This window comes from Artibeus jamaicensis, unplaced genomic scaffold (genome assembly GCF_021234435.1).
Source record: "Artibeus jamaicensis isolate MK-2021 breed Jamaican fruit bat unplaced genomic scaffold, CSHL_Jam_final contig_465, whole genome shotgun sequence".
NCBI classification, from domain to species: domain Eukaryota; kingdom Metazoa; phylum Chordata; class Mammalia; order Chiroptera; family Phyllostomidae; genus Artibeus; species Artibeus jamaicensis.
In genome coordinates, this window is record NW_026521843.1 from 23,288,214 (window position 1) to 23,301,738 (window position 13,525).

The 13,525-nt window shown below is 43.2% G+C and overlaps 1 protein-coding gene and 1 long non-coding RNA gene across 3 annotated transcripts in view; one reads left to right on the top strand and one right to left on the bottom strand.

Annotated features, from left to right (window-relative positions):
- The window catches only part of SOS1 (SOS Ras/Rac guanine nucleotide exchange factor 1), a 118,560-nt gene extending 118,126 nt beyond the window's left edge, over positions 1-434 (bottom strand). For both annotated transcript variants that reach the window (XM_053666857.1, XM_053666856.1), the window contains exon 1: positions 251-434. In XM_053666857.1, coding sequence (XP_053522832.1) covers positions 251-337 — 87 coding nt within the window. In that variant the 5' untranslated portion in view covers positions 338-434. The remainder of the gene's footprint in view (positions 1-250) is intronic.
- A 782-nt stretch (positions 435-1,216) lies between these two features.
- Positions 1,217-13,042, top strand: LOC128627713 (uncharacterized). Its single transcript, XR_008392004.1, has 3 exons — positions 1,217-1,749; positions 1,868-1,968; positions 12,735-13,042. It is a non-coding gene; the product is annotated as an uncharacterized LOC128627713 (long non-coding RNA).
- The last annotated feature ends 483 nt before the right edge of the window (positions 13,043-13,525 follow it).

Below are 13,525 nucleotides of genomic sequence, written 5' to 3' on the forward strand. Positions count from 1 at the left end.
AGGGCATTAACCTGTCAGTGATTGTATTATTCGGACAAACTCTCCCTAGCTTCCTGCGGCCTTCCCACACACCGGGTGAATGTCAACACCAAGGGCCAGCGATTGTTGGGGAACCGCTCCGAGTGCGCCGTCCTTTCTGGGAGGCTGTAAGACCGGGAAGAAAGACGGCCCGCGCGCGCCCCGCCTCCCCAGCCCGGCCGGGTGCCCTCATCAGGGTTGCGGTGGGGAAGCGGGTCCCACGAGCTCTCACCTTTTTCAGCGCAGACACTAGCAGCCCCCGCCACTTGGACACGTTCTCCTCGCTGAAAAACTCGTACGGCAGCTGCTGCGCCTGCATGGTGCCCTCGGTACCTCTGGCCCGGGAGGGGGCGGCGGCGGCGGCTGGGCTCGGGAGCCGCGAGAGGGCGAGCTCGCTGCGCTGAACAGGGCCGCGGCCCCACCACACGGCCCGGCCCCCTTGGGGTGCTGCGCTGCCGGGCTAGCCCTGGAGAGTGGGCTGGGGGGCGAGGCCCGGGCCCGGCCACCCACCCGACACAGGTACCAGCCTCGGAGAGCGATCGCAGCCCGGAGGCGGCGGCGGCATCCCGCACCACCGCCCCGGGGCTGGGCCCCCCACCCCTTCCCCCGCCCGGTGCCACCGGAGCTGCCCTCCGCTGTGGCCGCCGCTCGCCTGCTCGGTTGCCCAACGGGACTTCGTTCCCGGCCGGCCTGGCCCCGCGGGGGAGCCGGCAGTTGGGGGAGGGCGTGTGAGGGACGCTCCGGCTGCACGTTCGGCGCAGCGGAGACTGAGATGTGCTAGCGACCCCGAGCGGGGCGGAGCTGGTGCCCGGGTCTAGGAAGGAGGGGAAAGGCCGGTGGTCGTTGGTGGGGAATCTGGCTGCCCCGGTGCCTCCGCGGCTGCCGCCGGTGTAGCGCTCGAGCTTCCTACTAGCGAACTGAACCTGCTCGCTACTGAGCATGCGCCGCAGGGCTGGGCCAGTTCGCTCCGCGTTTTCCGGCTCCCCAGCGAAGGCGGGGGGAACCGAGAGTGTGCGAGTGTGCAAGTGTGCGAGGCGCGGCAAGGCTGCGCTGCGAGGCTGTGGACCGCCCCCAAGGGCTTCGAGGGAGGAGCAAAAGGGCTGGGAGAACTCGAACCGTGGGCTGAGTGGGGCTTTCGGGGTGGAAGGGGGGCAGGGGCATTTGGATGAAACGTCCCCCTTTGTGTGCTTGGGCCGGGAAGGATCCCACCGCTCTCTTAGAGCTCCAGTGCTTTTCTTTTTGGAAAGGGGTGTGTATGTGTGTACTTTGCTCTGAACAGGAAGATAAGGACTGCCCAGAGCATTCAGTGCCTAGTAAACAGACTGGACAAAAGATAGGTAGCTTAGTATTTGCGGGGTAATAGAAGTAATTGCAATGTTTCTAATCGGTCTTTGCAAATCATCAAGAATAAAATGTGGATGTGTAATATTGATTTTATGTGTGCATTTAAAATTCAATATGTTCATCTATCATACCCACTTCATCTTTTAAACTTACTTCAAATATGAATTCCAATAACTTACCTCCGAAGACTTCGTCCGCAGCTTCCAAATCCCATAATACTTCGCTCATGGACGTTTCGTTTAACACCTACTCTTTCAACAAGGTAACAAACTCTTGGAATGCAGATCTCTTTCACCAGGAGCTCTATACAGAATAGGCACTTAGTGAAGGTCGGTGGACTGCTAAAGGAGCACTACTGTGAATCGTTCCCCTGCCCCAGGAATGCAGGTGTGTGTGTTTGTAACGATGGCACTGTGTGGCTGGCTGGTTATGGTTTACCATTAAGCACGTTATGAGCATAATCTCATTTAATCCTCATAGCAATCCTATCGTTTTCATTTCACAGATAAGAAGACAATTTGAAGAACTAGCCTTAGTTGAAATTGATATTGTATCCTGCTATTGAAGAGAATAACCAGGATCACGGAGATGAGAAACGTTTAAATGGTATTTTTAAATCTCTACAAGACCTCTTTGAGAATCTCATAAAAGTCCTTTCCTTTTAAAAATGTACACATATGATTTACATTTAAAATTTTTCCTCGTTTTCAAAGTGTTCAGAATGACATTTTGGGAGTCATTCATAAATCCTCTGTGGAACCATCGTTTATAGAGGAGTTGAGGGCAGGAGAAGGGCTCTGGGAGGAAAACATGTCAGCCATCTTCAAATATATAAAGGACTGATAAAAGAAACATATGATATTTGTGCAGTACTAAACAATTGAAGTAAAATCAGATTCTGCTTCAGATCACTCCTTTGTTTCCCATTATTCTTTTCAAACTTCTTACCATGGCCCACAAAGCCTGTATTTGGCTCCTGTTTTTATTCTTGATCTTTTTTCACTGTTCTCAACCTTGGCTCACCACATTGATTACACTGGCTTTCTGTTCCTAGCAAACACCAACTTCATTTCTGACTGAAGGGCTTTGCTGTTACCCCAGTCTGGAACTCACTCACTCTGCTCCTGACAGTTCACTTGGCTGGTTATACACCAGACTGGGTGTAAAGGTCACCACCTCCAAGAGGCCTTCTCTGATAACTCTAAGTCATTCCCACTTACATGTTTCCACCATAAATAATTGTCTTATTTCCTTGGTAGCATAAATCATGGCCTGTCATTATTTTTTAGTTGTTGGTCTATCCCAAGTAGAATGCAAACTCAAAGAGATCAACTGTCTTTTGTGTTCACTCTAGTTCATGATTGTATCCCCAGAACTTCCATTGCATGAGTCACAGTAGGTGCTCAATAAATAATTCTGAAAGGATAAAAGCTGAATGTAGGAAACTTCCAGGAAGACTACCTAATAGGGCTGTTCCAGAAAATGAACAGTCTTTGGGGGTGTGCAAAAAAAGTACATTCACTTACTCGGGATGTCGGGGAGGGTTAGGTTGGATTTGACCTACAAGGTCCCCTTCAACTCGAGGCTCTGATATGACTGCAGAGGTAAATAAAGATGCCCTAGAATTACAGCCTGGTATGGGCATGCTTAGTGGCTGGGACAGGCCTTCATTAGTAGGGACATTTTGGCTGCAGACGGAGAGCAAGAACCTGAAGGGATGTTGCAGAGACTGGACGCTTCTTAGCTGAGAAGCCTAAGGGGAGTGAGTGTTGCAGGGCAGGCATGGAGCGCCTCTGCGCCGTTTGCCTATACCTCTTGGGACAAATCAAAACACCTATGAGTGTGCTGGGAGAGAAGATAACCATCGCGGACTCGGAAAGGTGCTGATAGAGACTCGAAAGCCCCAAAGGGCCCTGGGCATTAACTCCCTACTGCCACCCTGCTACGCAGGCGCAGTTTCGGCTCGCGCCCCTCCTCGGCCTTAACCAGCCTCGAGCCACAGCGGACGTGACGCGCCCGCGCGAGGCGAGGGCCTAGGCGGCGTAGCGGAGGCCCGAGGGGGGCGTGTCCAGGAGGACTAGAGGAGTTCCGAGCGCGTCGCGTCCGGAACCCCAACAGCAGGGAGGGGGTGGGGAGGGCGTTTTGCCAGGCTGCCCGCCCCAACGCAGGTGGGAGCGCAATTACCCCTGCAGTCAGATGCAGCCGTAGGGTTCCCTGCCTGCCTGCAGCCACGGGATCTTCCCGAAGCAAACTTCAGATCCTGTTCAAGAGCCTCCACTGCTATCCCAGGATGAGGTCCAAAGTCCCCGGCTTGGTATTCATGGCCTTGCACAATCGGGCCACTGCTTATCTTTCCAGCTATATCTCTCACTCAAAATGAACTACTGTCTCTCTTTCCTGCCTATGCAGTTCCGTCTGCCTGGAATTCCCATAACAAGTTTTTTTCTTCAATCCCACCCATTACAGCTTCACTCCACCACCCATATACATGCTCATTGTGGAAGTATTGTCCATGCTGTCTTCCCAGCTCAAATGCCACGTTCTCTCTGAAGTCTTCCTCAGCTCCTATTTAGGATTCCTATCCCATAAACTTCAGAGCCTAACAGGCATAGAAACAGTAGTGTCAACTCATATAAGAATTACTATCCAGGCCCTGGCTTGTGTGCCTCAATGGATTGAGCGAACCAAAGGTCATTGGTTTGATTCCTAGTCAGGTCACATGCCAGGGTTAAGGGCCCGGTCTCTAGTTGGAGGCCTACAAGAGGCGATGGATCGATGATTTATCTCTCCCCCATTAATGTTTCTCTCCATCTCTTCCTCCCTTCCCCTCTCTAAAAATAAATAAGTAAAAGTTTAAAAAGAAAGAATTACTAGATGGTTTATCTTAGAGGTAATAATGATGGTTACCTGTTCACCTAATTAGTAATTAGGGAAATGCATCTTAAAACCACATTGAAATACTATTTCATGCCCATTGAATTGGCAAAAAATTAGAAATTGAACAATACTAAGCTTTGGCAATGATATAAAGCAATTGAAATTCTCATCCACTGCTATGCAAAAATAGATGAGTACAATCACTTTAAATAATGGTTTTTTACTTTAAAAGATGAACATGGACATGTCCTGTACAAACTAGCATAGCTACGTTCCCGAAGCATACATACACCAGAGAAAACTCCTCACTACACTGTTTGTAATAGCATAAAGAGTAGAATGGGTGGGTACATAAATTGTGAGAAAATATAGAGTATCAAAAATGAACTTCAGTCACCTATAGTTCAATAGACTGAATGTTTATATCCCCCCCATGCATATGTTGAATCATAACCTCCAATGTGTTAGCATTTGGAGGTGGGTTTTGGGGGAAGTGATTAGGTCATGCGCTGGAATCCTCATGAATGGGTTTAGTGCCAGCATAAAAAAGATCCCTCACCCTAGCTGGTGTGGTTCAGTGGACTGAGCGCGGGCCTGGGAACCAGACAGTTACTAATTAGACCCCAGTCAGGGCATATGCCTGGGCTGAGGGCCAGGTCCCCAGTTAGGGGTGGTCAAAAGGCAACCAATTGATGTTTCTCTCCCTTCCCTCTCTCTGAAAATAAATAAATAAAATCTTTAAAACCTTCTACCCTGTCAAGACAAGTGAGAAGACAGTTATCTGTGAACCAAGAAGCAGACAGAACCTGCTGGTAACTTGATCTTGGATTTCCCAAGTTCGAGAATTGTGATAAATAAATTTCTGTTCTTTATAGACCACCCAGTCTATAGTATTTTGTTATGACAGCCCAAATGAACTAAGACACCTCAACATAAATGAATCTTTCAAAAATAACACTGACAATATGGAAATGTGCCTTGAGAACTTCAAAGGGTGGGGGGTAGGAAAGAATATTGAGCAAGACATGGAAACTAGCCACTAAATAATTCATTATATAAAGAGCAAAAAACAAAATAGAACTGAGTTGTGTGGTATTTATGGTGATATCCAGCCTTCAAGATGGCACCGTGAGCTTCACCTCCTGGTGCTCCTGCCCTAGCACGGATGCCACTCCCACACTAAATAAACAATCGTATTCAATCATCAATCCACAAAATAGGGTATTGCAGAAATTATATATGTGGTTTCTGAGGCTAACTTTTTTAAAAATTTAATTGTTGTTCAAGTTCTGAGGCTAACTTTTAAAAGACATTGTGACTTTAGAGTCTTTCTCTCTTGAACCTCTCATTCTGGGAGAAGCTACTGCCAGGCTTCAGGGAAACCCAAGATCAGGTAAGGACTTGGGGGACTGTGGAGGAGGGATAAAAGACCCTCACGCCTTGGCTTTGTCATAACATGGATCCTTATTCTATCTGTAAAAAGTCTCCTAATCTCTTGGCTGCCTTGCTTCCCTCCTCTGATTCAGGCCTGCCAGACAGTGCCGGAGGGGGATACAGCCCTGTACTGGAACAGGCAGTTCCCAGAGGCAATCAGACCTGGAAAGAATGCATGCAATGGTGTGAAACCTGCTTTGCTAAGAATGTCCTCAATTTAAAAGTCAAAGGTCCAAGCACAAAATGAGTTTGTTTCCCAAGGTTTTATGACCAATTGGCGTCGCCCTGTCTACCAGACCCTGACTCAAGAGGACCTCCATGATCCCAGAAATATTATCTGTAAACCATACCTTCTTTCTTTGATATGTATCCCTATGCAAGTTAAACTCAACAAAAGCCCGTTGAGAGAGAGGCTCAAGGCCCTTCTCTTCTGAAAGATTGGTCAGCTCTTTCTCCCCAAGCAGATCATGTCTTGGTAGATTTATTCTCATCAGCAGCATCTGGGGGAGCTCTGTGGGTAGAGCTCCCCCACATAGAACGAAGTGAATTCATAGACAATTCAGTACCACAGTTGACAGTCTCAGAAATGAACTTAAGAAATAGAATCTACCTGCTCTTAATTACAGGCCAGAGATGGAAGAGGCTAGAAGTAAACACAAGTAGACAAACCATATGAAGCATCTGTACTGACTGCCAGTTTCTCTTCTCTCCAGCATCTAAAGGCTAAAGTTTCCCAAGCTTCTTGGTCTCAGTTATGGAGAGTTAGAGAGGCAACTCAGTTCAGTCAGCTCAAGCCCTTCATTGCTCTTTGTTGCCTTAAGCAAATTATTTAATATTTATTATACCAACTTGTATAATTTGTGTCCAGAGGAAGTAACCTCATCAGTCAAGCACCTACTATATAAGGAACTTAATATCTGAATATGAGGAACTATATGATATGTAATTCAAAGATACTCAAAGGTTAACTTAAAAAAGAATTTGGCACTTAAATTTTCCAATAAGTAATATATTCACATGACTCAAAAGTGTGTTTTTACTCTTCCCACCAGTGATAGTGTTTATACCCTATTCTCTAATGCAGTGATTTTCATCCAATATACCACAAGAATTTTTAAAACATGCAATATCTGACTACTTAGTCAAAAACACTTGCCTCTTCCCTAGATCACCAAATAAAAAAGAAATGACGATAACTAATAATACATCAATAGCCATCCAGTGTAACTGAATCAAAATTATACCTATTTTTTGTCATACTGGCAAAAAATGCAGTATAAATTTTGGTGTGCTGTACAAGTTTAGCAATTAGTTCATGTGTACCATAAGATGAAAAAGATTGAAAATTGTGGCCCTAATGTAACAACTTTTATTACTTTAAAAAATATATTCCTCCAGAGTTTCCAAATGCAAAAACAATGATAATGTTTAACAGAAAAGTTTCAAAAGCACACAAAGATTCCCGTACATCTTTCATGCAGACTTTCCAATTTTTAACATTTTGCCACATTCACTGTACCATTTCCTCTCTGTCTCTGTCCTTATCTCTACATACATATGCACATGCATATTTGTGTATATTTCTTTAGAATTACTTGAAAGCAACTGACACATATCATCCCCTTTCACCCCAAACATTTCAGTGAATCAGTATGCATTTCCTAAGAAAGAGGGCTTTCATTCACATAGTCATAGTAAAATGATTAAGTTCAGAAAGCTAACATTGGTACAGTACTCTAATATAATCTACAGACCTTATTCAAATTTCACCAATCGTCTCAACAATGTTCTTTATACAGATTGTGTTTCCTGGTGTAGAATCCAAAGCAGGATCATGTACTGTGTTTAGTTTTCATGTCTGTGTAGTCTCCTTTAATCTAAAACAGTTCCTCAGCCTGTCTTTGTCTTTCATGCTGTTGACATTTCTTTAAATGACAGGCCATTCTGTTTTATAATGTCCCTCAATTTGGGTTTGTCTAAAGTTCTCCCATGATAAGATTCAGGTTTTGCTTTTTTTTTAAAAAAGTTTTTGGCATTTTCCACAGAAACAGTGTATAAGTGCTATGTCCTTCAGAGAATATAATATTGAGGGGACACAATGACAGTTTGTCCTATCATTACTGACACTAAATTTGATTACTTGTTTAAGGTGAAATCTTCCAAGTTTCTACAACATAAAGTTATTTTTACCCTTTGTAATTAATTAGTAATGTGTACAAATACATGTTATTTTAAAAAAACAGCTTATTGAGATAAAATTCACATACTGTACAATTAATCTATTTAAATTGTTCAAATCAGTGGTTTTGACTGTATTCGGAGTTGTGCAATGATCACAGTCATTTTTGGAATATTTTCATTACCCCCAAAAGAAGCTTCATCTCCCACTCACAGTCATGTTTTTATAGTTACATAGAATTCTATTACATGGATGTACAATAGTTTACCAGTTTTCTTTTGAAAGACATTTTTTTCCCTAATCTCTAATTACAAACAGTGCTGCAATGAATGAAGTGGTTTTCCTTGTATTTAAGTATATCTGAGGATAAATTCCCTCAAGAGGATTCTTGGGTCAAAGGCAAAGTACATTTGTGATTTTGATAATTATTGACAGACTAGGAAGCTAATTACTTAATCTTTCTAATATATTTTAGGGTGCTCCTTTGGAGTGATAGAGTAATAATAAGCCAAAGGAGAAAATTGTATTTACCTGACAGACAATTTCTATTATTATTTATATTATATTAGTATCTATAAGGACTCTAAAACAGTATTTTGAGTTCTTCTGAAGATATACCTCGTGCTTTGAAGTGGTAATGTCTCCTGAACTATATAAAACTAGTGATCTTTTTTATACTACTGTTTTATTCCATGTTCATTCTATAAAGCATATAGCTAAATCACAACAGATAAATTTATTCCACAATATATCTGCTATCAATTCTTCAGATATCGGACTACTGGCCAAGATGGAGGTATAAGTAGACACACTGTGCTTCCCTGCATAACCAAAAGGACAACAACAAATTTATAAACAAAAACCAACTAGAACTGCTGGAAAACCAAAGTGTATGAAAATCTGACAACCAAGGAGTTAAAGAAGAAACACTCATCCAGACCAGAGGAGGGGCGGAGATGGGCAGCCAGGTGGAGAGGACTTGCAGCAAGGTAGCGGCTGGGGGACCAGGGCAGTCCCACATTCACGTGCAGATAAACCAGGAGGAACAACTGGGGAGCTAGACAGACTTCACAACCCAGGGTTCCAGTGCTGGGAAATAAAGCCTCAAAACATGAACTGAAAACACCTGTGGGGCTTACGGCAGTGGGAGAAACTCCCAGCCTCACAGGAGAGGTCATGAGAGAGACCCACAGGATCCTAAAATGTACACAAACTTGCCCACCCAGGAGTCAGCACCAGAAGGGCCCTAATTTGATTGTGGGTGGCAGAGGAAGTGACTGAAATCTACCCAGAGCCAAGCAAGCAGCATTTGTTCCCACTCGGCCCCCTCCCCCACATACAGTGCCACAACTAGGTGGTGGGTTGCCCGGTCCTGGCGAACACCTAAGTCTCTGCCCCTCACTATGTAACAGGGTGCCATGACAAAAAAAAAAAACAAAACATGGCACAAATGAAAGAACAGCTCAAAGCTCCAGATAAAATATAATTAAGTGATGAAGAAATAGCCAATCTATCAGATGCAGAGTTCAAAACACTGGTAATTAGGATGCTCACAGAAATGGTTGAGTATGGTTAAAAAATAGAGAGAAAAGTGAAGGTTATGAAAAGTGAGATAAAGGAAAATGTACAGGGAACCAACAGTAACAGGAAGGAAACTGGGACTCAAATCAACAGCTTGGAGCAGAAGAAAGAAATAAACATTTGACCAGAAAAGAATGAAGAAACAAGAATTCAAAAAAATGAGGAGAGGCTTAGGAACCTCCTGGACATCTTTAAATATTCCAACATCTAAATCATAGGTGTGCCAGAAGGAGAAGAGGAAGACCAAGACATTGAAAACTTATGCAAAAATATAATGAAGGAGAACTTCCCCAATCTGGCAAAAGAAATAGACTTCCAGGAAGTCAAGGAAGCCCAGAGAATTCTAAAGAAGTTGGACCCAAAGGAGCACACACCAAGGAACATCATATTTCCATTACCTAAGATGAAAAATAAGGAGAGAACCTTAAAAGCAGCAAGAGAAAAGGAGACAGTTACCTACAAAAGAGTGCCCACAAGTCTATCAGCTGATTTCTCAAAAGAAACCTTGCAGGCAAGAAGGGGCTGGAAAGAAGTATTCAAAATCATGAAAGGTAAAGACCTATACCCACAATTACTCCATCCAGCAAAGCTTTCATTTAGAATGGAAGGGCAGATAAAGTGCCTCCCAGATAAGTTCAAGTTAAAGGAGTTCATCATCATTAACCCCTTATTACAGAAAATGTTCAAGGGACTTATCTAAGAAAAAGAAGAAGATCAAAAATATGAACAGTAAAATGTCAAAAAACTCACAAGCGTCAACAACCAAACCTAAACAAAAAACAAAAAACTAAGCAAACAACTAGAAGAGGAACAGAATCACAGAAATGGAGATCATATGGAGGTTATCAGTGGGGTGGAAGAGGGGGAAATGGGGGAAAAGGTACAGGAAATAAGTAACATAAATGGTAGGTAAAAAACAGACATGGGGAGGTTAAGAATAATATAAAAAATGTAGAAGCTAAAGAACTTACATGTATGACCCATGTACATGAACTAAGGGGGGGCAGAAAATGCAGGTGGGAGGAGGAATGCAGGGCAGAGGGGAATAAAGGGAAATGGGACAACTGTAACAGCATAATCAATAACATGTATTTAAAAATAAAATAAATAAGAGAGATGTAATGTACAGCATAAGAGATGTAGTAAATAATGTAACGACTTCACATAGTGACAGATAGTTACTAGATTTATAACAGTGATCACTTTGTAAGATATACATACACATGTTGAATTATTATGTTGTATATCTGAAACTAGTGTAATATTGTATGCCAACTAAATTTTACTAAAAAATGTTTTCTTGAAAAAAATTCTTCAAATATCAGGGATGTTACCCCACTGAGAGTTCATATGAGCTGGTGGAGTCCAAACCAGTGGAGTCACTCCAGATTTTAATAGATAAAACATGTGACCTACAAAGTACCTGTTCTCTTCCATGTACATACAGCAAATGATGAAGCCAGTCAGGCCAACTGGTCAGTTGCCATCTTTGGAAAACTTACATTATTTATAGGTTTTACACCCTTATGTTTTTTTGTTGTTTTAAGATTTTATTTATTTATTTTTAGAGAGAAGGAAGGGAGGGTGAGAGAGGGAGAGAAACATTGATATGCGATAGAAACACGATCAGTTTGCAGGAGGATGCCTGACCCCCTGAGCCACATCCCTCGGAGCTACATCCTTATCACTTTTAAAAAATAAGAAAGTGTAAGGAAGGAGTGCAGGATTTGTTTTTTTGTACATCAGTGCTAACTTGCCACAGCACACATGGAGATGCCGTGGAGCTCGGATGCCCTCTCGGGAAAGGGCTTGTTGCCTAACTGTGAGGACTGTGCGGGCAGCCTCCAACTGCTAACTCCTTCGGAGTCTCCTTCAGTTTTTCAGCCAATAGCCCTACTGCTTTTAAGGTGGCCCTAATCAATGCTGCAGCAAGATGGTGGACTACAAGACTGGCCATTTCCACCCAATGCAGGACTCCTCTAACGGACGATCTTTGATCTGGAGCTCCCCATTGGGATGGCGGAGTCACTGGCAAATCTGCTCTGCAGTCTGATGGCTCCTCTGCCCCGCCCTGCTTCCTCCTTTCCCTTCACAGATGTTACCACTCAACAAGCCTTTTGCACTCTTAACTTCATTTCAGTTTCTGCTTCCCAGCGGACCCAACTGATACGTTTGTAAATGACCATTGATTCATGGGATATCGACAGATATTTTTAAATCCTGAAGCTTCCCTATAAAACCCTCAAATTCATTGATTATAGAAACACCTCTATAATTTCTGCACTGATTCCTTTCTCATAATATGTACAGAAATCAATATAGCTCTGAATCTCTGTAAGAACCTGCAGTTTACCCTAATTTTGGTGATGTTCCTTAAACAGAGTTTACTTACGATAAATACAGCTAAAGCATCCAAACTTCATCAGACCTGTTCTTCTCTTTACTCCTTCTAACAAAGACAGTGTCTTCCTCTTCCTTTCCTTCTCTTCCCCCTCTGCCTTTTTCCACTCTCAATCCTCCTCCTCCTTCTTATTCTTTTGGTTGGGGGTTGGGGGTGCAGTCAGTAAACTACCAGGGGCTCTAAATAAAAGAATGTCTCTGGCTGGGTAGCTGGGTTGGTCAGAGCATCATCTCTATACACCAAGGTTGCGGGTTTGATCTCTGGTCAGAACACATACAAGAACCAACCAATGGATGCATAAATAAGTGGACCAACATATTGATGTCTGTCTGTCTGTCTGTCTGTCTCTCCCCCACTCTTCTTCTCTCTAAACTCAGTCAATAAAAAACTAAAAAGGAAAGAGAAAGAAAACAAATACAAAAAAGGTAACATACCCCATTATCCCTTGTGCAACAGTTCATTTCCTTAAATCTCTGAAAATTACTTATACATGCACGATTTATGAAGAGACTGCCAGAAACACAGTTTCATAAGGATTACATTAAAAGTTTCTCTCCCTGAGGCAGAGCATTGCTGGTTTGGAATTGTTTTCCTCTTAACCTCCTTTGTCTAAATATGTAAAAGTTCGCTTTGATTTATGGATGTACAGTTTTTCTTTTCTTTTCTTTTTTGTTTGTTTTTTTGTTTTTGTTTTCTTAACTCTAACATAGGAATTAAAACAAAAACAACAAAACCTTAGAATGAAAAACAACAGCAACCACTGAAGAAGAACCGAATTTTAATTTGCTCAGCTGATGGGACAAAAATAGGTTTTCTTATTACTGAGACTTCAGTGGAAACTATTCGCATGAAGTATTTTTTTTTATCCTTAACTGAGGGCATTTTCATTTGCTTTTTTAGAGAGAGAGAGAGCAGAAGGGAGAGAGAGAACCATGGGTGGGAGAGAAGAATTGATCGGTTGCCTCCGTCTGCACCCGGACCGAGACAGCGCACCAGAACCTGGGAATGACCATGTCCCGACTGGGAGTTAACCGCGTCGCACCCAGACTGGGGATGAACCCGCAACCCAGGACTGAGCCGGGTCGAGGGAGGGAAGCTTCAAACTTTCGGTTATGGGACCACGCTCCAACCACCGAACCTCACTGGCCACGGACTCATGAAGTATGTGTTATCATATCCCTTTCAGTTCATTTTAGTTAGGAGGACGTGGGACACATTCGGAAGGTGAAACAGAGGGGGAGAAGAAGGATTGGAACAGAATCTGCGTGCCAAATAGGTCCTGCACATTTCTTGTAAGCTTATTCCTGGTTCTTGTTAAGTTTTTGTGGTTAGGAATGGGAATTTTAAAATTACATTTCTACTTAATTATTGTTCAGTTAAAGAAAAGACTTTTTTTTATATATAGTTGTCTTACTTAACTCTTTCGAGAGTTCCAATCGTTTTCTTTTAAAAATGGTGTCTTTGATTCTCTGTGTTTACAAGTCCCAGGCAAAGCATGATGGTTTTTGCCTCCAGACCCTTTCACTGAGGCGGGAGGAGTGGGACCTAGGCGATTGCTGGACCCTGTAATAGCTCTGCCTTGACCTAAATTGGGAGTTCTGCCAGCACTGGTGTTGAAAGCTGCTGAATCAAGAAGTCATCTGCCGAATTCATAAGCTGCTGCTCCAGTGACTGGCTGCAGGTTCGTACCA